Here is a 23,525-nt window from a genome sequence, read left to right on the forward strand (position 1 = left end):
TAGCAGGAGAGGGAAGGGCAGGGCAGGGCAGGCAATTGATCCTATCCAGCCCAGGCTTATCCACCCTGTACCTGCAATCGGGGCAGCAGACAGAGAAGGTGGGCAGGCAGGATCTTCATGGAATCCAGTCTGAGACTCCCATAGGTAGGGTGCACCCAACTGGGCAGATGGAATGGGGCTACAGGTGGGGGAATGGCAGGTGGGCAAGGCTAGGGCTGGGGCTGAGTTCTCAGGGCTGTGACACACAGGGCAGGGGCCCATGGCAGAGCCATGATCTGATCCCCACATCATGGCTCTGGCACTGTCACCACCCCATGATCCTAGTCCCAGCCCCACCCATCCATTTGTCCCACTCCCAGATGCCACTCCCTGCCTGCCCATGGTCCCATCCTATCTGCCCTGCCAACTGCTACCTGCTTGCAGCGGTCCTGGGCCAGTCTCCATGGAGACCCCACCCACCAGCATCATCTGGTGCCCTCAGTGATAGGTGTGGGGCCAACAGGTCAGGCCGGGGTGCCTGGGCAGAGGGACCAGGTCCGATGGTGGCAGTAACACTGGCAGCAGCAGCCAGAAGGAGCCACCACCACCAGGGCTGCCAGGAAGCTGAGTCTGGCTGCTGCACTGCCCCAGCCCGACTGCATGCTTAGGGGAGGCAGGACCAGACACATGAGCCACATTTGGGCAAGGCAGAGCCAAGGGACCTGCTGTGGGCTGGATAAAATCCCTTAGTGAGCCAGATCAGGCCCATGGGCCATATTTTGCCCATTCCTTGTTTACAGCCTAAGATGTCACTTAAAAATAAGTTTTACTTCTCAGAGTGTGCATCAAGTGTACAATCAGGCAGTCATGTCTGCCTGAGACTGCAGACAGTTGGAAAATGATGCTGAGGAGCATGAACTACCATTCCACAACAGGAAAGCCATTCCAACCTCTGACAACAATTCCCTGCCCAGCGTCCAAATCTCCATCTGCCTCTTGGTTTCCGGGAAACAAGAAGCATCTCACAGGACCTCCTGGGTGCACAACCAGTTGTTGCTAAACAATCCTGGCAGTTAGTTGAACATTTGTGGCAGCATAAAATAATTTGAATTTGCTATAAGAATAAATAACAAAGGGGATTGCATTGATTGTGTTATACTAAATGCGGGGGGGAGGAACAGGAAAGAGGAAAGAAGTTGTAAGGAAATGTTGTATAACTTAGGGGGCCCTACCTCATAACCTGGGTCTGCCATATAGGAATCTGGGCCTTCCTTATGCGTGTTTCAGTGACTATCCATATTGGCTATGCATACAAGATGCATAGAACATGTGTAATATAACCAAGCACACGACTCTCTTCCTGTCACTTGCACTAATTTTCCATGCTCATCATGGAGCAAATTCAATAAAAGCTGTAGGAATTGGCACCATGTAGGGCATGCACACGGGTGCATGTGCACTCCCTGAGCATGGCGGTGCCTGCAGGTGGTTGCCGCTTGCCACCCCACCGCCACCAACACCACCGATGGCTTCTGTGGGTTTTCCAGGATTACTGCTGGCTGCCGCCGCTGCTGCAGGTGCCATCTGCACTTACCACCCTGCCACCAACAGCACCGCCGCTGCCTGCAGAAGCTCCCCGCTTGCCACTGCCACGGTCCCAGTGCTGACACCGCCTGCAGGGGCTTGTCATGTCCCCCCAGCCTCTGGGGGCACACAGCATTCACGGCCATAGGTGCCTACAACTTAGGCACTGCAGGCCCTTGGAGTAGAATCTGGAGCCTGGAGTTGCACACCTCTTCTCCCTCTATAGCGCTTGGGGGAATTAGTGCTTTAGAATGGGATCAAGAACAGTCTGCAGGCTGAGCAAAGACCCACCTATAGTCAGCACAGGTGGCTAAAGGTAGCTAGTAGGAGATGCTGAGCACAGGAGATGCTGCCCCTCTCTGGAGTTCAGGTGCCAGTCAGGGCAGCAGGAATGTGCCACCGTCCACTCAGGACCCAGATCCTATAATCCTCTCCTGAGGGTAAGGACCTATATCTAGCCTTTCAAAGAGCTGAGCAGCACTCAGTGGTTTGGTCATAAATAGTGATGGTAGTGGGGCCCACTTTTGGTAAAGTAGCTTCCTGGAAACAAGAAACCAGGATTCTTCTACCAATTCAGACCCCAGTTGCTTTTAGTATCACTCTGCCTACCTCCCTGGTACCAACAGGGACCAATAAGCCAAGCACTTGGCTGTTCAGGCAGGACAAGAGCCAAAGCAAAACTGCAGATCCCTTAAAGAACTTCCAGAACAAGCAGGGGAGTGCCTGAAGAATGGCCATTAGGGGGAGGCTGGCTAAGCAGAGGTTGTTTTGGATCATCATTCTGGACATAAGCAGCTAAAGTTTGTACAAGTCATGTTTAGGTGCCGAAGTCCTTCTTTGATGTAGCCCTCACCATTTTTGGCCCTTTGGCCCTCTGCAAAACAGGCTGATTGAGGTCTTGGCAGTCATAGAAACAATCCTCAGCTAAGCTATTTGCTAAACTAGGAAAGAAATATTTTTACACTAGGATGTCACATAGAAAAGAGAAGTTGACCCAGAACAGATCCATTTTCCCTAGGCCTAACCAGTCTTTCAGCACCATCCAGCTCACATATGAGTCACTATTTCTGAATTTATTCATGAGAATGCAATTCAGCCTGGTACTTTTTTTTTAGAACAATTTTCTTTTATAAAGCATTCTTCGTTAAACAGCTGCAAGGCACTATCCCATTAAGCACTGGAAAATAATCAGTAATTAAGTATTATTAAAAACAACAGCAAATGCATATTTTAATCCAGATTTTAAATGTTGATGAGGACACTACCTTTTATCTTCAAACAGAAATGCTAAGGAAAACATAAAAATCATAGAAATATAAGGCTGAAAGGGACTTGAGATGCTAGGGACAGAAGTTACATGCAAACTGGCGTAAGTGATTGCAAACTAGTTCAAATCTGTAACACAACAGAAATTCAGTGCACATAAACTGGTTAAATCAGTTTATTTAATTGCTGTCCCAGATCCTCCACCAGAGTCAAACTAACTCTCAGTCTCCCAGCATCCCAGAATGCTTTGCACCTCCCCGGCAAACTCTCTTTGCAGGGTGGGTGGCTCAGCCTCGGCCCAAGATGTCTGCTCCAGCCAAGTAGAGAGGTATGCTGTAGCACCCCCCAGCTTCTGGCCTGGGCCACTGCAGGCATGTGGCTGCACTCCAGAATCAAAAGTGAAAATAGGCACTGACTTTGGTTTTTGCACAGCTGTGGCTCATGGTGTTGAGCACCCTGCTATTTTTTTTTGTTGGGTGCTTGAGCCCCACAGCATCCACGGAGTTGGTGCCTATGAAAGTGAATGTCTGTTCACTTTCTTATCAGTTCTGTCTATATAGCTTAGACTAATCTGTGAAGATTGAATTGATTCAGCCTTGGGCTTTTTGACTGTCTGTACTTAGCCCTAGTCCAACGGTTCCCAATATTTTGGGGGCAACGGTTCTCACAGTATCCTGTGGGCCACCATACACATTTGCCATCAGGCTGAATTGAAAGCTGGGGCAGTGTGATATGCAGGCTGCTTGCCATAATTTCATGAGCCACCAGTTGTCCACACACACAGTGTGTGGTGCTAACCATCTAATCCATTCCCCTGCTCTGTGGTCAGATTCAGTATATGTAGCTCATCCCTGACAACTAAGGTGTTGTCTGGATTAGAAAAGTTTCCCTGGATTAACTACAGTGATTTTGTAATTATTTAAACTGGTGGAAGCTTCTAATTGTAGGTGCTTTAAAGAAAGGTAAGCCTTACATGAAAGAATTCTTACTTCATTAAAGTGCCAGGACAGTCTAAGGCACATGGAGTAAGGGTCGAACTGTTAATGCTAGTCAGACCCTCAGGAAAGCAGAATCAAAGTCTGCATTGGGCACAATTCTGTTCTTGATGCAACTTTGAAAAGCGAGCTGCAGCAATTAAATGTTTCTTCCCTGGTATAAATGTATCATGAGGCTGCACTGCTTTCACTAAACTCATTGAAAATGAGCTTAATGACAGCAGTGCTATGAAATCTTTTGAAGGGTACAACAAGAAGTATAAGGAGATAAGTAGATAAGGGCTGATTCAGGTTCTTCCTGACTCACTGCTCCCCTACCTCTGCTACCTGGGTCTTCTGCAATGAGGCAAACACTGTAATAAATAAAATCATTATTAAAATGGGGTGTTGTTCAATCCACAAAAGTTATGGGTGGTGCCTTGAATCTAATGAAGTTAAGAATTACTGTTCTAGTTGATTCAAAGTCTTACTTTCATGTACTGCCCCTGGCTCAGAATCAGCAAAGCCAGATATGTGAGCCTTGCCTTTGAGGGGTGTGTTGAAGTAAGTTATAAATTGGAAGGGGTTTAGACACATAGCCAAGACCTCCATTGGCTCCACCTGCAGCAAAGATGCTGTTGTGTCCATAAGGATCATAGCAGTTGGGACATGAGTTAGGACTGCCCTATCCTAAACCAGAAGCCAGTGGGCTCTGATTGGTCCAGGACAGGGAAAGAACTTTCCTGAGCTCCATCAGTTGTTATGAAACAACACCTATAAATTGAAGACCAGCAAAATGGGGCTGCTGCTAAGTTTCTCAAGTATGGCCAACGTACAGGTAATGCTAAAGAAAGTGAAGAAGCAGGAAAAAAAAGGTGTGTCCTTAATCAGGTGGGCTAACTAAAATTACAGTGATAATAAAGACAAGATAACTTGGGTTCTACTCAGGTTATTAGCTCACAGTAACGCTTATATGGAAACCTAAAGTTAAATTCAAGTGCTAACTTGAGTTATGGTCCAAGTTTCCTTGTTTTCATTGCTCTTTAACTTGAGCGACCTACATTGAGGTGAGAAGTTCTTCTGAAAGGAAAAATTTATGATTTTCAAATTTCCAGTATCACTAAAGAATGACTCCTCTTCCTCCCTAACTATGTAGATTGAGGTCAGCACTGATTTGTTAAGCCCTTGTCTCCAGAGGAGGCTGTATGTAAACATCAAATCAGCCAGAAATCTAGGTCTGGCTACTATGTAGATGCTGCTGGTTGATCCCAAGTGTGGGATGGCAGAAGTCCCTTTGAAACTCAGCTCATATCCCTGGGCTAAGACAAAGAAAGGAACAAAAAGGATAATAGGAAGGGAAGGCTTTCTCCCTCCAAGGACTCAGAGAAACATCTCCCAATAGGTCTCAAGAAATGGACACCCAAATACTTTAAAGAAAATCAACCCCTTGGTTCTGTATCTTTTCTGAGGGTGCTTAGAAGGCCACTGGGCACAGGGAGAGGACAGGGCGTGTTGAATTGTTGAAGGCAGATGGTGGCTTCCCTCTCAGGAAGAGCACACACATGCTACTGAACAAAACATTCAAACAAAAAAGAACAAATCAGGAAATATAATTCGCTCCATTAGTTTCTATTATTGTTTCATATTTGTATGTAGTACAGAAATGGACATGGATGGTGCCTTGCAGACAAAAGAGAGGCAGAGGCCCTGACATGGTAAATTGGTTGGTACTGTACGTAGCTGTGTGTTGCTATATGGTGTGGGATTTTTCATCCTTGAGATCATGCAAACTCTTGCGTATTTTTGCTGAATCTCAGCCATTTTCCCTGTTCCAAGCAGTTTACAATTAGGCTAGACTCTAACATGTCTTAACACAGGAAGAGATGACATCAGTGGAGGAGGAGGCTTACCATGTGGAAATGAAAATGAAATGTTTCATCAGCAATTGTAATTCTAAGTGAAATCAGGAAACTGAATAAGATATGGCTCTGCCCTTTTTCAGGAGTTTCTTGAAAATTTCAATCAAAACATTTTTATATTACCTTTCAGAAATATTTGATAAAATAAAATTCCAATTTCATTCTCATTTTCCTGACATGCTACCCCCAACAAAACACTCTGATGAAAATGTGCCCAATAATGTTCATCACTTATCTGTACTAAAAGTTCGCACGGTCAGAAATCACGCACTGGTACTGCATGCTTTGACACAAAAATTTGATACAGGGTGGCTGAAACCCAGCTCTTGGTTGCCCATATAGAATAATCTCCCCAAAAAACACAAGCTATCAGCTAACATACAGCCACAGACATGATGCAGATGGACACTGTGTTTGTCCTAACAATCCTACATAGACAAGCTTGCGTTGTCTCTGCCCCTGCAACAATGATTCTGAAGTCATACTTTTGAACTCTCAGCTCAGGAATCCCAGGGACTGGAGGTCCACCCTCCTCACTTGAAAATCTTCAGCATGTTTTGGAAATGCTCTTTTCCTGCTAGCTCACCCCTGGGAGCATACCTCCCAGCTCCCCTTTGCAATCAGACAAGCATGGCTCCATTTGAAGAGAGATCATGAGCTAAACTTTGAGCTCCAGTGCACCCAGACCAGAAAAGCTTTCATCCACACTGTTGAGAGAAGTGTCTATATCAGCACACCCTGTGGGGCAGAGGAAGAACGGACATGCCTATGTGGACATGTGCAAGGAATGGGAGCTAAGGTGTGACAGGGACCAGAAACAATGTCAGGTGAAGATGAAGTCCTGTCAGAGGAAACACAGTAAACGGAAAATCTGGGGTCTTCACAGGAACCTGCTGGTACTGAGACGAGCTCTGTGCCATACGTGGCAAGGACCCCATCTCTACCCTGATTGTGATTGTGGACACACACATGACCTGGAAGAAGTAACTTCAGCAGAGCACAGTGAGGATGAGGGAGAAGTGGGTGTGGGTGGCAATGCAGAGACATGAACTTTTCTCTACTCAGATGGATTAGGGCCAGAGCCAGGGGAGCCAAGACAAGTCTGGTAAAGAAAGGCAAAGGAGCTCAGGTAGGTATCAAACGGCATGCTTTTTAAGTGTATGGGTTTTGTTTTTTCTTTAGGATAACTGAAATCCACCTCCGTTTAAAAACAGTGCTCTTTCATGCAGTTAGAGAACAAAAGAATAGATTTGTAAAGTAGCCAGTTTACTTTACAACTAGTTATTAGTAAGAAAATATGTGAATACTGGTGCATTTTGGTAGCTGGCATGTTTTAGCAACAAGATAGAATTTCAAGTATCCAAACAGCTATAATATATCTGAAATGTGTTTCATAACGAACAAACAAGATATATTTACCTAGACACCTGAGCATAACAAAAGAAGCTATACAGGAATATAAAAAAACCTATAGGTACACACCTGATGTCAACATTGCAGAGGACACTGTTTGGTTTAGAAGTCCTTTTTCCCCAGGACCAAACCAGTCACTCTCATATAATGCTTGGATGGCAGCAGAGGCAGTGTTCTGGCTCAGCTGTTTGCTTGCCTTTGGCTGCCACCATGCAGATGTTGCTTTCTTCCATCGTGACTCAAGGGAGGACATGTTCTTAGTGGGGATGTCCAGACTGCTTGTGTAGCCTTTCAGGAGCGTTCTTGAGTGACCTCCTTGCCTCTTCCACCTGGCACCCACCAAACCTGGAAATGAGGCAGAGAAGCTGCTCTGACAGAACTTCGGATATAGGGCTGGCCTTAGGGAAAATGGTGACCTGAGCAAACTTGTATTTTGGCTCTCTTTCTTTGAGTTGACATATGCAGTAGTATTAGCGAAAGTTACAAAATAAAGCCCAGGAGGAGCTACTGGGTTGGATCGCTAGACTTGCTTCCCCATGGCATTCCCTGCTGGTAGCCAACCAGGCCAAGAGGAGAAGGGCAGGGGAGAGAAATGGGGGGTTCATCTCTTACCAGCCCAGAAAACAGTGAGTAGTGCCAAATAGGCACCCATGACATGAACAGCAGAAACACAAGGCTCATACAGTAGTAGGACTCATAGAGCCAGCCATGAGTACAGCGTGTCAGGCACTGCTCACAGCCCGCCTGCTCCCACCTGTCCAGCAGGTAGTGGTACCTCCTTCTCATCGCTGAGCCCCGTAGCCAGCCAACTTCCACCACCCCCCACCCTAAGCCAGCAGTGCTGCTGCAGGCAGAGGCAGGGGTGCAGAGTGCAGTCTGGTGGGGTGGCAGAGGCAGTGCGTGTGAGGTGGGGGGAGGGTGATCCCTGACCTCTGCATCCTGGGCAGTCACCCACATTGTGCACCCATAAGGCCAGCCCTGCCTTGACACTACTCATGAGATCAGTCACTGGCATGCTTGAAAGCAGTGGGTGAGTGCACCCTGTGAGCAGCTTTACAGTGTCTCATTGCTGGGTTTGGACCAGTCAGAGCAGAGCAGAGCAGGGAATCACTGAGAGCAGCACTCCCAAAAGCTCTGTGGAAATGGTATAGAGATACCCAGGGATTCTCCAGGCCACAGAGGCTGCTGACCAGGAGCATAAGGAATGGGATGAAATAACTGTGTGTGGAATAGCAGGCAGAAAGGCTGGCACTGGCAGGACTGGGCTCATGTTGCAAATATTATAGAGCTGATGTGCAAACACTTTGTCCCCAGCAGTCACTGGTACCCAAAGAACAATTCACTGTTCACAGATTCATCTAATAATGCCAGGTCACATCTTTATCCCCTCCACTTCACTCTAAGGAGCTCAGAATACTCATGCAAACCTTTGATTCATACAGGAACAAGCTTTTAGTACTTTCTTTGGTGAGGCAATAGTAGTTTACACCATCATAAATTATTCTTTCCTTCCTTATCAGTGAATTGCTTGTATTTATTGTTTTTCCACTTGTACTCAGTAAAAAAATATGGTACTTGAATGCCATGGTAGTATTATTGGCAAATATTACCTGACAAAGAAAACAAAAGGGTTATTTTTAACTAATTTAAACTCAACCCTCAGCCCCAAATCCCAAAAGATTCATGGTTAAAGCGTTCTTTTAAAGCTTTCATTAACTATATAGCTTCTCCCTGGGCTTTGTCATTGCCCTGGTATCTGGCTGTTCCAAATCAGTAAAGTCTTTTCAGGGTGCAAGCAAGGGACCTGGGCTACGTGTCCTATCTACTCTGTCAGCATAGTTGCCCAGAGTCACAATTCTGTACAGCAGAATATGCCCAGTGACTACCATACCAGATGACAACCATCCCCACGGTAGATTTTTCAACCCCAGATTGATTGCCCACTGATTGATAGCAGTCTGGGCTTGCAAGCTACCAGAGTGGGATTGCCACTTCCATTTCCACTATCAAGAAGCTTTGATGGGTCTGAACAAGAGGGCTGGAGCTAGCTTTGCACTTGACTGGGGTGGTGGCCTTCCATGTCCAAAATTTTTTCAGCCTGTCTACACCACAATACAGTCCCATCGTGCAGTGCTCATTTCTTAAACACAATAGCACCACTCCACCATGTGCAGCTACCCAGGAAGTGTCTATCTCACCCTGATAATTTTATGCACTCTCTATATCATCCACTTGTCCATTCATTGCCGATTTCTGTCTCACCTTCATGCACACCATAATCACTGGGCACTAGTCACTGAAGTTCTGCAAATAAAGCAAAACCATGCAGTTCCTCTGTAAAAATGAACTCTGTGGATCTATGCAACATCCACATTGATGGAGTGAATGAAAACCAATTCAAGGGACTGAGGATTTTAAAAAATAGCTGGAAAATTGGGGCGGGTAGGTGCAGAAAATGTTATGAGACTGGGTGAAGGGAACTGTGAGAATTTGACCCTGCTCCAGACATTGGCATGGGGACAGTGGAATGTCTACCCGTGCGGTGCTGGAGCTTCTGCTGAAGCAATCACACGCAGCAAAGACATGGGGGCACAAATAGCCAAGTGTAAATCTGATCCAGTGAGACAGTGAGATATGGAGACTACTAGCATAGACTTAGCCTGTGAGTCAGACTAGGAAGTTTTTGATAATAGACTCTCCCTTTGTTTAACAGCTTCAAATCTTATTAGCAATGCCTTCGTTCTATGTGACACTTTCACAGAACAGATTTTCCCAGACTAATTTCAACTTCCCTGTGTGTGCATAATTTGGCAAGACGAGATGGCTTCCATCACATTTGCATGCAAGACACTACCTGGCAAGTATGATGCATCAGTAGGTGTAACTGTTTATTACTAAGTCATGCTATTCCTGTTTTTTCTGATTCAGATCTTGAACCTGAAGCCCTTGGCAAATCCTGTTGCATTACCTTCCCCCTCAGAATCATCCAGTTGCTAACAACAGAAGCAAAGAATGGATTTTAATTTCTAATTATGGTAACATAAACACCAAAATTCACTTTCTACACAGAAATTCTCCATGAAAATCCAACGTGTTGAATCAGACTGGAGTGTCCATCCAGCTTTTGTGCCCCTCCCACTCCACTGGATCCACAAGCTTCAAGAACATCATCTTACTCAAATATTGGGGCTTCTACTCTAATCTTTTCCTCCTTACCTGACTACTGGTTCTGATAAAATTGACTGCTCTCATCATTGATCCCTTTCAGCCTCTGTAGCACTGACTCTCACTACACAGTCTGCATTTATTCCTTTGTCATTACTTGTCCTTGTTTCTATAGATAACCATAGATTTCTGTCTTTGTCCCCCTTCTCTGCTCATCCCATTCTTTATCTCTGAGCTAGCAAACTCACATGGCTTCAGCTAGTGTCTGTACACATATTATATCTCAAGGAGAAGCAGCAAAAAGAGGGAATCTAGAGATGGGCAATAAAGATTATCTGGGACCTGAAAGGGCTTTCAGACAAGGAAAGCTTGAAACGAAAAGGGCTGGTTAGTGTAGAGAAAAGACAACTAAGAGGGAACATGAGGAAGGTATGGATAGATTAATGAATGGAATAGCGAAGGTATGTCAAACACTTCTATTGTCCTTTGCCATAATATAAGAAAAGTGGGTCTACCAGTGAAGCTAAAAGGCAACACATTTAAAAAAGCTACTGGGAATTTCACTGCTTTCAAACCTACTTGTCCTGCTCTCTGCCCAGCTCTTCAGTCCAATATAGCATTGATCTCTCCAACTTTTCTTCTTGGATCACTGACAACTCGCTGACATTGTCGGGATACCTTTTTTTAAAATCAAAGCCTTTTATATTTCCTCAGTCTGTCATGATTAGTGAAATGCCTCTCTTTCTCATTGCCCATGCTTACCACATGGAGGTTATCAGCCACTTCTCCCTCTCCTTTACCCTACACGTTCAAGCTTGGGACAGATAATGCCACTTCTTCTTTGGTAGTATAGTGCATCCTGCTCTGGTCATTTCTTGTCTTGATTACTGAAACCTCTTCTTCCTTGCAATTCCCAGTCTTTTGATACATCTTCCATGCCATCCATATCACTTCTTCCTTACCCACTGATTTGATGTCAGTCCCTTTACAGATCCCTCTACCATTTCCCCTATATCCACTACATCAATTTTTACATTTCCTGGGTTCACTGTTAGCATAATCTGCCATGAGCCTGTACCTCAGAACATGTGGTTTCTAGCTGCTTTGCTCCATCAAAGATGTCAGCCTTGATGACTATAAATCTTCTCCCACACCAGCCTCTGTATGTTATTGATACAACTACCCCATGTGGACTCTACAAGCCACCAGTCTCACCTTTCAGTTCCTTGCTTTGCTGTAGACCTGGGTATGGATATATGGACAATTTATTGTGGGAGAAAAGGGGATGGGGTTTTACTGCACATTAGATGTCCCATGGGCCTTGGAATGCTCTTTACCCCTTTGATAAATGGAAATCAAACCAGGGCAACTTAACCCTTAATGAAAGAGGGGTAAGTTATTGTAGTTTAGTTTCCATTTACTAGGGGTGTCTACATGTGTTCTAATGCATGCCTAAACTTAATGCGCACCCCCCCCCCAACTCCTGGTTGATGAGATTGGCCATGGGGGGGATCCCCTTGGTTGCTGACTGGTCACTGGGGGCAAGGGGAGGCACATGCCTTCCCTGACTAAGGTGGCACCAGTTGCCAAAGAATGCAACTTAGCTAGTCACATGCAAATTTGATACCTACTTTATGTAGGTATCAAATTAATGCTTGACTAGTCTAAAATTGCCGTTTTAAAGGTATATTAAGGGCATGTGCCCTTAATGTGTCTTAAATCGGGCTAATGCACATTAAATGTATGCATGTAGACACATCCACTGTGGGGTAAAAGTATGCAGAGGGATTGTGGAGTATCCTCTTGTATCCATAGTATGTCCATACCTCCTTGTGTGTTCAGTACAGAGATGCCCACTCCTGAAGTGCCACGGCTTGAGTCAGGCTAGCTGGAGGAGGGGTGTCTACAGACTAGCACTTGAGTCACTGTATCCACTTGGGCACTGTACTCTCTTGGGCATGGGGCTAAGATTCCTTTGTGCTTCATAGCATGACAGTCGGTTGGATCTTTCTATGGATTCCTTCCCAGTAAATTGTGTCTGTCCTTTCCAGGCACAGGGGAGAATGGTGGCAAGCCAGTGGATGTCTAGCAGGACCTGACTAGAGCTATGCTGCCTGCACCCATAGCCCAGTGGGGCATGTTGGCAGCTGATGGTTTAGTTTGGCAACCGTCAATCCTTCTGGATCATGCCATATGTGTGAGAGGCCACCCAGACCTTCGAAACATATGCTGAGGCAGGAGTATGGAGAAGTGGAGGCTGCCCAGACCTTCCATGCCCCCTCTGGACCATTAAGACAGAATCCAAAGGGCAGTCTGAGCCCAGACGTTTGGTGTCTGCATGGCCAGCTGATAAGTTCTGCTAAAGCTACCGACTTGTAGGGAGTAAAATCCAGGACACAGCCACAGACCTCCAGAACTGCCCTCTGAACTGTGGCCACCTCCCGTATCAGAGGTGAGATAGCCAAGTGCGCGCGGCATGGTGCTCAAGCAAATCTGCTCTGCCGCTCTGCGGCTCAGCAGAGCTAGTTGGTATGAACGTGTTCAGGACTCTGCCTGGTGCCATGGGGACCTCTAGCAGAATGAAGCAGATGAGGCGGTGGTTTTGTGGGGGTGGTAAAATCTTTCCCTAGCGGATGGGGTGTGGCGGCTCGGAGGCACAAAGGGCCCTTCTTCCACAACCAGCTTCAAGTCTGGGACAAAAGACCTGGCCCGCGTGTGGGCCTCAGGGCTCGCGGTCCCCCGCCCCGCCCGGCTTAAGGACTCGTGCTGGGACCCGCGGACGCCAGCACAGGCGAGGCCTCCCTGGGAGCCCGCCCGGCCCGCCCTGCCCCTCCGCGGCCGGCTGGGGCGGGATCCTCGGGGGCAGCGCTCCCAGCGCGGCTGCGGCCCCGCCCCGGGGCCCGGCCCCGCCCGCGGCGCCCGGAGCCCGGGGGAGGCGGCGGCAGGCGGGTTAAAAGCCGCTGCAGGTGGCCGGGGAGGGACCGTCGAGCGCCGGGACCTGCCGCACCGCAGGGGCCGCCATCGTCCCGGCCACAGGCTCCGCGCAGCGCCCGGGCAGGTGAGGGGCCGCGGGGGCGCGGGGGCGGAGCGCGCGTGTGCGCGTGTATACGTGTGCCTGTGTGTGTTTGTGCACGTCCCTGTGCGCTCGCGCGTATTATATATGTGCACACACGCGCATGTATATGTGTGCCTGTGTTTGCATGTACATGTGTGTATATATATGTGTGCACACGCGCGCATGTATAGGTGTGTGCCTGTGCATGTCCGCGTCTATATGTGTGCCTGTGTGTGTTTGTGCACGTCCCTGTGCGCTCGCGCGTATTATATATGTGCACACACGCGCATGTATGTGTGTGTATATGTGTGCCTGTGTTTGCATGTACATGTGTGCGTGTATATGTGTCCACACGCGCGCATGTATAGGTGTGTGCCTGTGCATGTCCGCATCTATATGTGTGCCTGCCTGGGTGTTTGTGCACGTACATATGCTTGCGCACGTGTATTACATGTGTGCACACATGCGCATGTATATGTGTGTGCCTGGGTGTGTGTACATGTGTGCATGTATATGTGTGCCTGGGAGCGTGTGTTTGTGCACGTACGTGTGTGTGTATACGTACGCATGTATATGTGTGTGCCTCTGTGTGTGTGTGTGTGTGTGTGTGCATATGCTCGGGTAAGGGGAGGAAGGTGGGCTAGGGAGCATGTTACATGCGCACAGGAGAGGAATCTGGACTAGCGGGAGATGAATGGACACGTTAGGGCGAGGGGGGATTCATATCACATCACCCGCCCTGGGGTACCTACAGGAGTGTGAGCTCTCCCGCTCGCTCACTGCCTCTGCCGGGGCCTTCTCGTGGGGCTTCCTGAGGCGGGCAGTGCGCTGTGTGCTGGGGGGCCTGCGGGAGACCTCGGGGCCGGTGGGGCGCTGAGCCCGTGTGGGCAGATCAGGACAGGGATGCGGGTAGGCAGGTGTGTTTGAGGGTTTGCGGCCTGCAAACATGCTGTCTTCTGAGGAGGTTCCTCCTTCAGCACCAGGTTGCATCTCTGCTCGCAGGTCTGTTGTGGCCCCTGATAGACCACAGTCCTCGAACTGGGTCTCAGCCTCCACCATAATCCGGAACAACACATCTAACAATCAAAGCCACAAACTCCCCAGTTCAGAGTTGCACCAACCCAGGGCCTCATGGTTCAGATCTTTTTTCAGGGGTCAGTTTGCTCCAGTGATCACCCTCACTTTGATTCCTTTTTGCTCCCAGCTGGGTTGAGGGAGGTTGGCAGCCCTGGGATCAGAACTGTTCTGCGTGAGGTAGCTGAGGAGTAAAGTGAAGAGAGACGTGCTTGAACAACTCTCTCAGCACCCAAGTGAAACCTCACTTGGCTTGTACATATGCATTCCTGCAAAAAAGAAACACCCAGTTTCCTTCAGGGTGAGTAAGAGAATCTCTGCAGAGAGCAAATTTACATCGTGTTTCTCTCCAGATCAACGGCAGTCTGCCTTTGCAGCCAGTATTTAAATTAAATATACTGTACAAGCATTAATCCATTCCAGTTTTTGCAGTGTCAAAAGTTTCTAGTTCATGTTGGTTTGACTTCTCACTGACATCAACATGAGTTCCACTACCGAGTTCAGCTGGGCACAGGCAGAAGAATATTCAGTGGTTTTTACACAAAATCACAGCCTATATTTAGCCCATAAAACAGTATCTTCAGACAATTTCTCATCCTTTATGGGAAGATAATGACAATGTAAATATCCAGGGCAGATGTCTCCATGGCTCACAATGTGTTTAGATATTTCTGTAGTGGTGGATGAGGGGCAGGGGGAAAGTGCAAGTGAATTCATAGGTATAATGTGTTCAGGTTGCATGACATGCTGGCAGATTTTAAATTGGTTTTGTGATGGAACATCCAAGATTTTTCCTCTTTTTGGTCAGCTGTGATTAGTCCATTTCAAAGGGGTTTTTTAATTGTTAGGTTCTTATATAACATAAGTATAATTAGATAGTAGATTCTTAACAGAAAAAAGTAGATTCTTAATAGAAACAGGAAGATATCTGGGCATGGGCAAGAGAGATCAACTCAGCAAACACTGTAAACTATTATTCATTTCTTCAGTGGGAGAACAGAAGGGGGCTAAGGAATTTCAGTCACCTTTTAAAGCTGACTTTCCCCACTTACCCAATTTCAACTTCCCTCATCAAAGCCAAATATCTCTGACCACTCCCTTTGCTTTAGGGCCTGTCTATACAGGCAAATTGACCATCTCAGAGGTTTGTGTTAGAACATGCTAATTCTCTGGTTATGTTATAACTAGGTTAGGACGTTCTCTTACCACTGTGCAAGAATTTGGGATTTGAAAAGCTTTTCCCAGCCCAGATTGTGATGAAAAGTCAAAACCTGAAAAAATAAAACAAAACAACCCCCCCCGCCCAAATCTAAACAACTTTCAGTGTGGGTTTGTTGAAATGTTTCCCTTGGATTATAATATTTTTTCGTAATTGTTTTTAGTAGAAATTATTAAATTAAAAAAGTTATATTTCAAACCAAAATACTAAAATTTTGTTTTGGAAAAGTGAGTTTTCATAACTTCAGAGGGGTTCAGAATTTAAATGAGGAAATTTTTTGAAAATGATCCCTTTCTTGCAAAAGTTTTAGTAGCAAATACTGGCATCTTTTGTTAAAAAAAAATTCACAGAAAAAAATCCCAGTTAGCTCAATTGCCTGTGTAGACCTCACTAGACCATGTTACAACATGTTCAGGAGACCACAGTATTGCAACATTCAACACATTCAGCACATTCAACTTGCATGTAGTGGACAGATAACCACGTTGGGTGAAGAGAAGCTCAGTAATTGCTGGGTGCTGTAGGGCATGATGTTACAAAGGAAGGAGAAGTAACAGCGTGTTCCAGCTAGCTTTTATCCATGGCCTGCTTGAGTCTCCCACACAGCAAGGCTTAGCATTATTTTTAAAGGATGATGAACCAGCCCTTCCAGGAGTTCACTGTAGTCTCCAGTACTTTGTCTTGTTCCTCAATAATTTCGAACAACTCTGTTCAGTAAATGAGTGGGGTCTTGCAGCTGAATATCGGCTTCAGAAGAACTTAAGCATCTATCCTAGATAAATAAAAGTTTCTATCGAGTTGTAAAGAAGAAAACCTTCCACATGGAAAGAAGAGTAACAGTTGCTGTATCTGCTGGAACAACACTGTTGAGGCTTTGACCTACTCCAATTTATCTCCCTGGGGTATTAGCTCCAAAGACTAATAGCATATAGCATATATACAATGTGAACATTAACTCATTAATGAGAATTAATTTAGCATAAGCGTTATGCTCCTAGAATATGTTTCTCCACTGTGGATGGAGGCAATGTGGATGGGTAGGGATTGGGTCAGCCTTATGATTCCCCTGTCCTTCCAGTAATACAGAAAAGTACTGTAAATCCTGAAGGTGTCCTGCCAGGTTCTCTTATCTCTTCTCTGGCTCTGTGGGAAGGTTGGAGAGAGAAAAGCAAACGATTGTGGGCTCCTCCCACAGTGGGAAGGGTAAGAGAAAGAGAAGAGACTATGGGAGAGAGACAGAGGGTTCTCTCTTTGATCCTAACTTATAAAGAAATGTATCAGATTATACTGGCACCAGCATAAGTGATGAGAATGTGTGAATTCAATAAAGTGTTTGATTCATGTTCTTTTAACAATATGGAGAAAGGGAATTAAAATAACTTGCATTTACCTGTTTGCTTACATTGGCAGATGCTAGTAAACCTCCTACTTCAAAGAAGTTACGATCTTTGGGTTTTTAGCTCTTGAAAAATGATTTGATGCATTTCTCTTGCTTTCTTAGGTCCAAGGAGACAGAAGCAAAGATGGACTGGGGATCACTGCATGCCGTGTTGGGAGGTGTGAATAAACACTCCACCAGTATCGGAAAGATCTGGCTCACTGTCCTGTTCGTTTTTCGTATCATGATCCTTGTAGTGGCTGCTGAGAAGGTCTGGGGCGATGAACAGCAAGATTTTATCTGCAACACTCTGCAGCCTGGATGCAAAAATGTTTGCTATGACCACTTTTTCCCCATCTCCCACATCAGACTCTGGGCCCTTCAGCTCATCTTTGTCTCGACTCCTGCACTTTTGGTGGTGATGCATGTTGCCTACAGACGCCATGAGAAGAAGCAGCAGTTAAGAAATGGGGAGAAGTTTGATATTGAAGAGCTGAAACGAACAAGGTTTCATATTCGGGGGCCCTTGTGGTGGACATACACTAGCAGCATCTTCTTCAGAGTCCTTTTTGAAGCCGTCTTCATGTATGCATTTTACTTTATGTATGATGGGTACAAAATGCCACGCTTACTGAAATGTAGTGCTTGGCCCTGCCCAAACACAGTGGATTGCTTTGTCTCTCGACCCACTGAGAAAACCATGTTTACTGTCTTCATGCTTGTTGTGTCTGCTGTTTGCATGCTGCTGAATGTGACAGAATTGTGTTACCTGGTGGTAAAAGTTTGTGTGAAAGAGCCTAGGAAAACAGCAGCTTTAAAATAATTCCCCAGACATCAGAATTCCCCCTTTTTCCAACTTTAGGTTAACTGTCAGAAAACAATGACTAATATTTCCAGGCTCAATGAAAAAAGAAAAGCAATGTGTAATTTGGTTGCAAAAGCTGTCAGCCCTCACATTAAACTGTCACTGCTGCTATTCTTAAAATTCATTTGTGTGCTGAGTTCTCCCTTATCCATAAAGTAAGAGCCTAACCCTGGCAGCAGGAGTTTTTCCAAGGCTTGCTGCTGTTCTGACAGTAGCCTAAAGAAGACAGTGGAATGTAAGTGCTTTGCAAGTGACAGGCTTATCAGCATCTTGCTTTGGGAAGGGTTTTTGGGGCCAAGGGAGATCAATGCACTCCTAGCACGCTGACATCTGTAATGAAGAAACTAGTGTTAAGGATAGAGGCTTGAGTTTGATAGTTTTAGGAATTCTCCTTGCTGTATTGGGGATGGAAGAAGGTGGCAGAGGGGCAGTGGAATTCATAGAAAGGTACTTGTTTCTCCTTCTTAGCAGTCCTTGTAGTCATGGTTGGTGACTAATGGGTCTGCCACTCCATGTTTGGGGAAAGGGGAGGACAGGGATAGCCAGGGGCAGGGAGCAGAGGTACACACAGTTTCAAGGCTCAACCTTACTAGGAATCTCTGGATACACATTGACTTTTCAGCAGGTTTTCCCTGCACTACAGAACTGCCTTGACATGGAATGGGGTTGCTAGGTTCAGCCAGTGGTGAAGCAAGATATGGCAGGTTCTACAAGGAAGTAGATAAAGTAATGGAGGGCCAGACCATTGAGTTGTGTCCTCTGACATCTCTAAACTAATGCTGGTTGATGCTAGGGAGGGGTATGGATTACACTAGATGTGCACGTACTTACAGTCTACCTCTAAAGCATTTACTGCACACCCCTGTCAGAGGTGCGATACTGGACTAGATGGACCATTGGTCTGACCCAGTATGGCACTTCTTCATGGTTGAACTTCTTCAAATGCAGTTTGGTGTTGTGGTGGGCATTACCTGAAATAAATGAGAAGGTGAACTTCATCTTTCCATGTAATAACCTAGAGAAAACACAAGGAGGCAATGCCCAAAAGCGTTTTCTTTGTCCAGACTTGGCAGATTTTTCCATGCAGGTGGGAAGCCGGATGGCACTGATACTGGGAGCTTCTGTTAGGTGATTTCTGGCATTTGATAAAGACATTTTTACCAAATGATGGGACTGCCTTCAAGTGCTGTTTTAGTGATGTGTATTGACTAAAGAACAAGCAAAGTTGTTGCTGTATCTCATTACATATTGTATGGCTCAGGACAACTACTTTACCACTTCATGCATGAAATACAGCAGGATGAACACTCCCTGTCTGCTGGTGTAGCTCCTTTCTTTTTATGCATCTCACATAAATCTTCACCATAAAACCTCTTCCACTAATCCCTAAAGGGATGACAGCATCCTCTCTCAACTCGCAATGTTGCCAGCAAGCATTACATAAAACCATAGCACTGAACCTATTTCAGTGAAAAATGTGTATGCAGAGGAAACCTGGTATTTCCCTAAAATTCCTTATTAGGATGTAAATTGTCTGTAACTAGGTAGAGGCACAGCCTTCTATTTTTATCTTTCCATCTGAGTAAGCCTTCAAGTTTCTTCATGTTTTCTTTAGACATTACCCCATTTGCATGTAGCAGTGCAATTTTAACACATCTTCTCAGTGCTTACCCAGCAAAGCTAACTCTGATGGCCAGTTACTTCTTGTTGTTGGCCACAGCAATTTGGAGTTCCATGACAAGGTGGAAAGTATCTAGGGTTTTGTCTTTACATCCATTGCCTCCACCAACACATCCCAGTTTGCTGCTGCTTGAGGAAACACGCATGCACTGATTTAGGCAGGGTAGCCAATGGAAATAGTACTAATCCTCCTTATTGTGCACTGAAAATAGAGCATGAACAGGCTCTTCCTCCTGCTGAGAGATAGAATATCAGCTGGTAGGTCCGGGCCCCAAACCAGTTATGTTAATTATAGGCTCAATGTGGTCAGACTTTCAGGACATACCAGCAGATGGAAATCTGACCGTAATATGAGAAGGGAGGGAGAGGAAAATAAATCAGAGCAGCATTATCAGATGTATGATTAGAACATGAAAAGTAATTAAGAATTAGCAAAATGGGAAACTGTGAGAGCATCTTTATTCCAACTCTAGATGAACAAAGACTGGCATGTATCTTGTTTGTGCTTAGTAAAGATCCTGCTTAGTTACATGTGCCAGTATTAAGAGAACAAGCTTCCTACTTGAGAAACAATTTAGTATTATGTTTGTTTTGTAACAACAATATATATATAGTTTTGTAACAACTATATATATATATTTTTATATATATTTTTCTCTCTCTCTCTTTTGTCTAGAACCTATATCTAAAGCATTCTTGTCATACTGAAGATGTTACAGCATAGAACTGTCTAGTGAAAGCAAAAAGAGATGCATTTTCTAATATCACTTCTAGTAGTATTAACCAAGAACTGCTGTATATAGAGGCATTTTTAACTCTACGTGGCAGGTTAGTTTTGTAATGGTTATACTGCTATACTGCCATTTTTATGAGCTGATAATGGAAGTGTATATAACCTGCTCTACAGCTGGAAAGACTAGTGATAAAAGTATTACTGCCTGGTGATGTCATTTTCTTACCCTGCCTTTGGGGAATGAGTCAAGACATTCTTGCTAGACAAACTGCAGTTCTCAAGGAATTTACAAGCAGATGATATGAAGATGTGCCATAATTGATAATGCTGCCGGGTTAAATGCTCTCGCCTGGCAATTTGATTGCCTGACACAGAAAACTGGAGATTGGGAAAGTAGGCGTTCTGATCATGCATTTTATTACTGGGGATAATAATCTGAGTAGGGTGCTCTCTGTGAGACTTCCCTTGTTTATATTTTATGTGACCAAGAAGCGGCTTTATAGAAAACTTTATTTGGACAATTCATAAGAAATAAGCCTTTTGAACCCATTTTGTATGGTACATTGCATGCCTAACCTTTTACAACTGTATAGGATTTCAATTAAATATAACAGCCTGCTGGAGTTCTGTGTGTTCTTTCTTGAAATGCAGTAGGAGCATTTGCTTTCCTAGAGTATTTTCAGAATAAAAGTGACAAGTGGACAGGTGAACAAAGGTTTATTTCAGTGAGCTTGAAACAGGAGTTCTCAAGGGGGCTGATTCCCCATTGCTTTGAGTTTTGTGTAATTATTTTACACTAAGTTTGTGTCATGTGTTCAAAGTGCAAGGCACAAGAAAAATGGAGTCTCAGAACCACGCAGCCTGGCAGGGGGAAAGTCTAGGAGTTAAATAATGAGCAAAACCTTCTTTCAGCAGAAGTCAATGGGAGTTTTTCCAGTGATTTTGATGAAGCCAGAATTTCACTCAAGAATCATATACTAAGGTGAAAAATTGCATAAACAATCTGGAAAGAAATAGTCAGCTTTTAAGACTAAGGAAGCACTCAGTCCTCTCCTTTAATACACAGCCCAACACATCATGTAGGGAACAGGGGAAGTTGGCTAATGAGACCACAGAAGATCACACTGCCATGAGAGTGAGGTGGAAGATTTGCTCCTACCATTGCTCTGGAACAAGGAAAATTCACTGCCCAGAAATGTCATTAGGTAACCCCGGCTGAAACATGTTTGTTCTTGTAAGAGCCAGGGGCAGAGTTACAATCAGTTCAGTGAGGAGTTGTGCATACTGTACTTCTTTAATTCCTACTTTTTTGATTTCAAAATAGGGGTGCACAGAGTTCTGGAAGAAGACCGGATGAGGCTGGTCTGTCTTCATGCTGATTTAACAACATCTTGGGGCAGTAAACGCATAAACAAGGAGCTGCTGAAATGAGAAAATAACTTTTCTACAACAGTCCCTTTGGGGGAAACACAGACTGTGTTTCTATAGGCTACAGGTATCTATTATATACTAGACAAATAAACTACCAGGCTTGGAGTGACTGCTAATATGATGAACTAGTGTTAGCAGAACAGTGACAGTGCTAATACATGGGTAAAAAACTCTGTGCTTGTCCCATGTGAACTAAATGTTCCCAGAAGCCTAGCTAGACTCAGGCTGTGCCTCATGACAAGGGCTGCATCTGCTTTATGCATGATGGCAGCACTTAGGTGGCTGGACCCATACTACTGATACAGCTGTACCAGTCAAAGAAGTATTCCTGCTGCCAGAGTTATACCAGGACACCTCTCCCCGCACTGCCCTACCCACTGCCCCACACACTGTAGTGTCCATCTCTGCGTCAGACCACGAGGCTAGAAGCCCTGATCTTCAACAGATTCCCTGCTTGCAATGCTAGCAACAGGGATTTCTGAGAACTTGGTGTTTTTATTTTATAACTACTTTTCATATTAGTTTACACTTATATTGGATAGGGTCAGTAGTAGCCTAGGATCTATTCTATATATAGGAATTTAGTTTATATAGATATATATATTTTTATACATCATTCATTCTTTCCACCACACCAATGCTTCTCAATATATTATCTACAGGCACAAACACATTTACATAACATCCAGAAATCTAATCCGCGGCGCGCAGCACACTTAGAGGTCCAGTTTACATATGAAGGAACACATTATGAAGCGGGGTGGAAAGGCAGGTGGCCACACTGGGCAGCCTGCATGAAAGGGAGCAAGGGGGGTTGCAAGCGGGAGAGCTGCAGTTTCTCTCCCCACCAAACTCAGACGCAGCCTCTTTCCTCCCGCTACAAGGGCTGAGGCTGCTACAAGCAGTAAAGAGAGGGGAGCAGCAGTGCCACCAGAGCCACTGCCTGTGCCTGAGACTCTCATGTCCAGACACAGCAGCCACAACCTCTCCCACCATAACTGCAACCAGCACAGCAGCACACTTCACCCCTGTGTCACTGCCTATGCTGAGCCTTCCAGCCCCAGAAGAAGAGCTGGCGCTGGATCGAGATCTCAGTGCCCTGGCAAGGGAAGTTCAGGGGAAGGAGGGGGAATCAGTCGAGTTTGTACTCGACATCCCTCAGGTTTTTTCCTTTCAAGCCAAGGGGTCTTTCCCAGAAGGCACTTCAGAAGGTGCCTCTGTACAGATGAAGGCAAGCGGCAAAACCGAGTCCATTCTTTCTCTTGCTGTGCCTCTGACTGCTGAAGAGGGGGAGAGTTCAGCAGCATCCACAGATGCACCCGCACGCCAGAGGGAAAGGCCTAGTACTAGCATGGTCTGGGATCATTATGAGCTGGCAGATGATCCCACGTTTGCTATCTGCGTGCACTGCTGAGCCAAAATCAGCCAGGGCAAGGGAACAAAGCGCGTGACCACCTCGGGGATGCTGAATCATCTCCGTAGGTACCACCCCTTTGTCACAGGAATGGCCCCCGCTCACTCCACAGCCCCCATCCCCCACAGCAGAGGCAGGGCACCCTGGAACACTGGGGGGAAAAGCGACCAGTTGCAAATGCGAGCAAGGTCACCCAGACCACCGGGGAGATGCTTGCTCTGGATGGCCAGCCCTTCACCTTTGTTGAGTGGCCAGGGTTCAGATGGCTCCAGGCACTGCTGGCTCCATCCTACCAGGTGCCCGCACGCGCCACCTTCAGCAGGATGGTGGTGCCCTCCCTATATGAAGCATGCAGGGAGCACTTGAGGGAGGAGCT

General features: G+C 45.7%; 1 protein-coding gene across 1 annotated transcript; it reads left to right on the forward strand.

Moving 5' to 3' along the window:
• The first annotated feature begins 13,026 nt into the window (after positions 1 to 13,026).
• On the forward strand, positions 13,027 to 20,927 carry LOC149875193 (gap junction beta-6 protein-like). The gene is made up of 2 exons (XM_090029250.1): positions 13,027 to 13,358; positions 17,150 to 20,927. The coding sequence occupies exon 2, from the start codon at positions 17,172 to 17,174 to the stop codon at positions 17,847 to 17,849; it is 678 nt and encodes a 225-aa protein (XP_089885376.1). The 5' UTR covers positions 13,027 to 13,358; positions 17,150 to 17,171; the 3' UTR covers positions 17,850 to 20,927.
• Positions 20,928 to 23,525: the final 2,598 nt, after the last annotated feature.

Source organism: Crocodylus siamensis, chromosome 1 (assembly GCF_052110815.1).
Source record: "Crocodylus siamensis isolate JL-2025a chromosome 1, ASM5211081v1, whole genome shotgun sequence".
In the NCBI taxonomy this organism is placed as follows: domain Eukaryota; kingdom Metazoa; phylum Chordata; order Crocodylia; family Crocodylidae; genus Crocodylus; species Crocodylus siamensis.

What these genes read in the sequence shown, in the direction of transcription:
- LOC149875193 (XM_090029250.1), top strand. Translation starts at nt 17,172, where the DNA reads ATGGACTGGGGATCACTGCATGCCGTGTTGGGAGGTGTGAATAAACAC.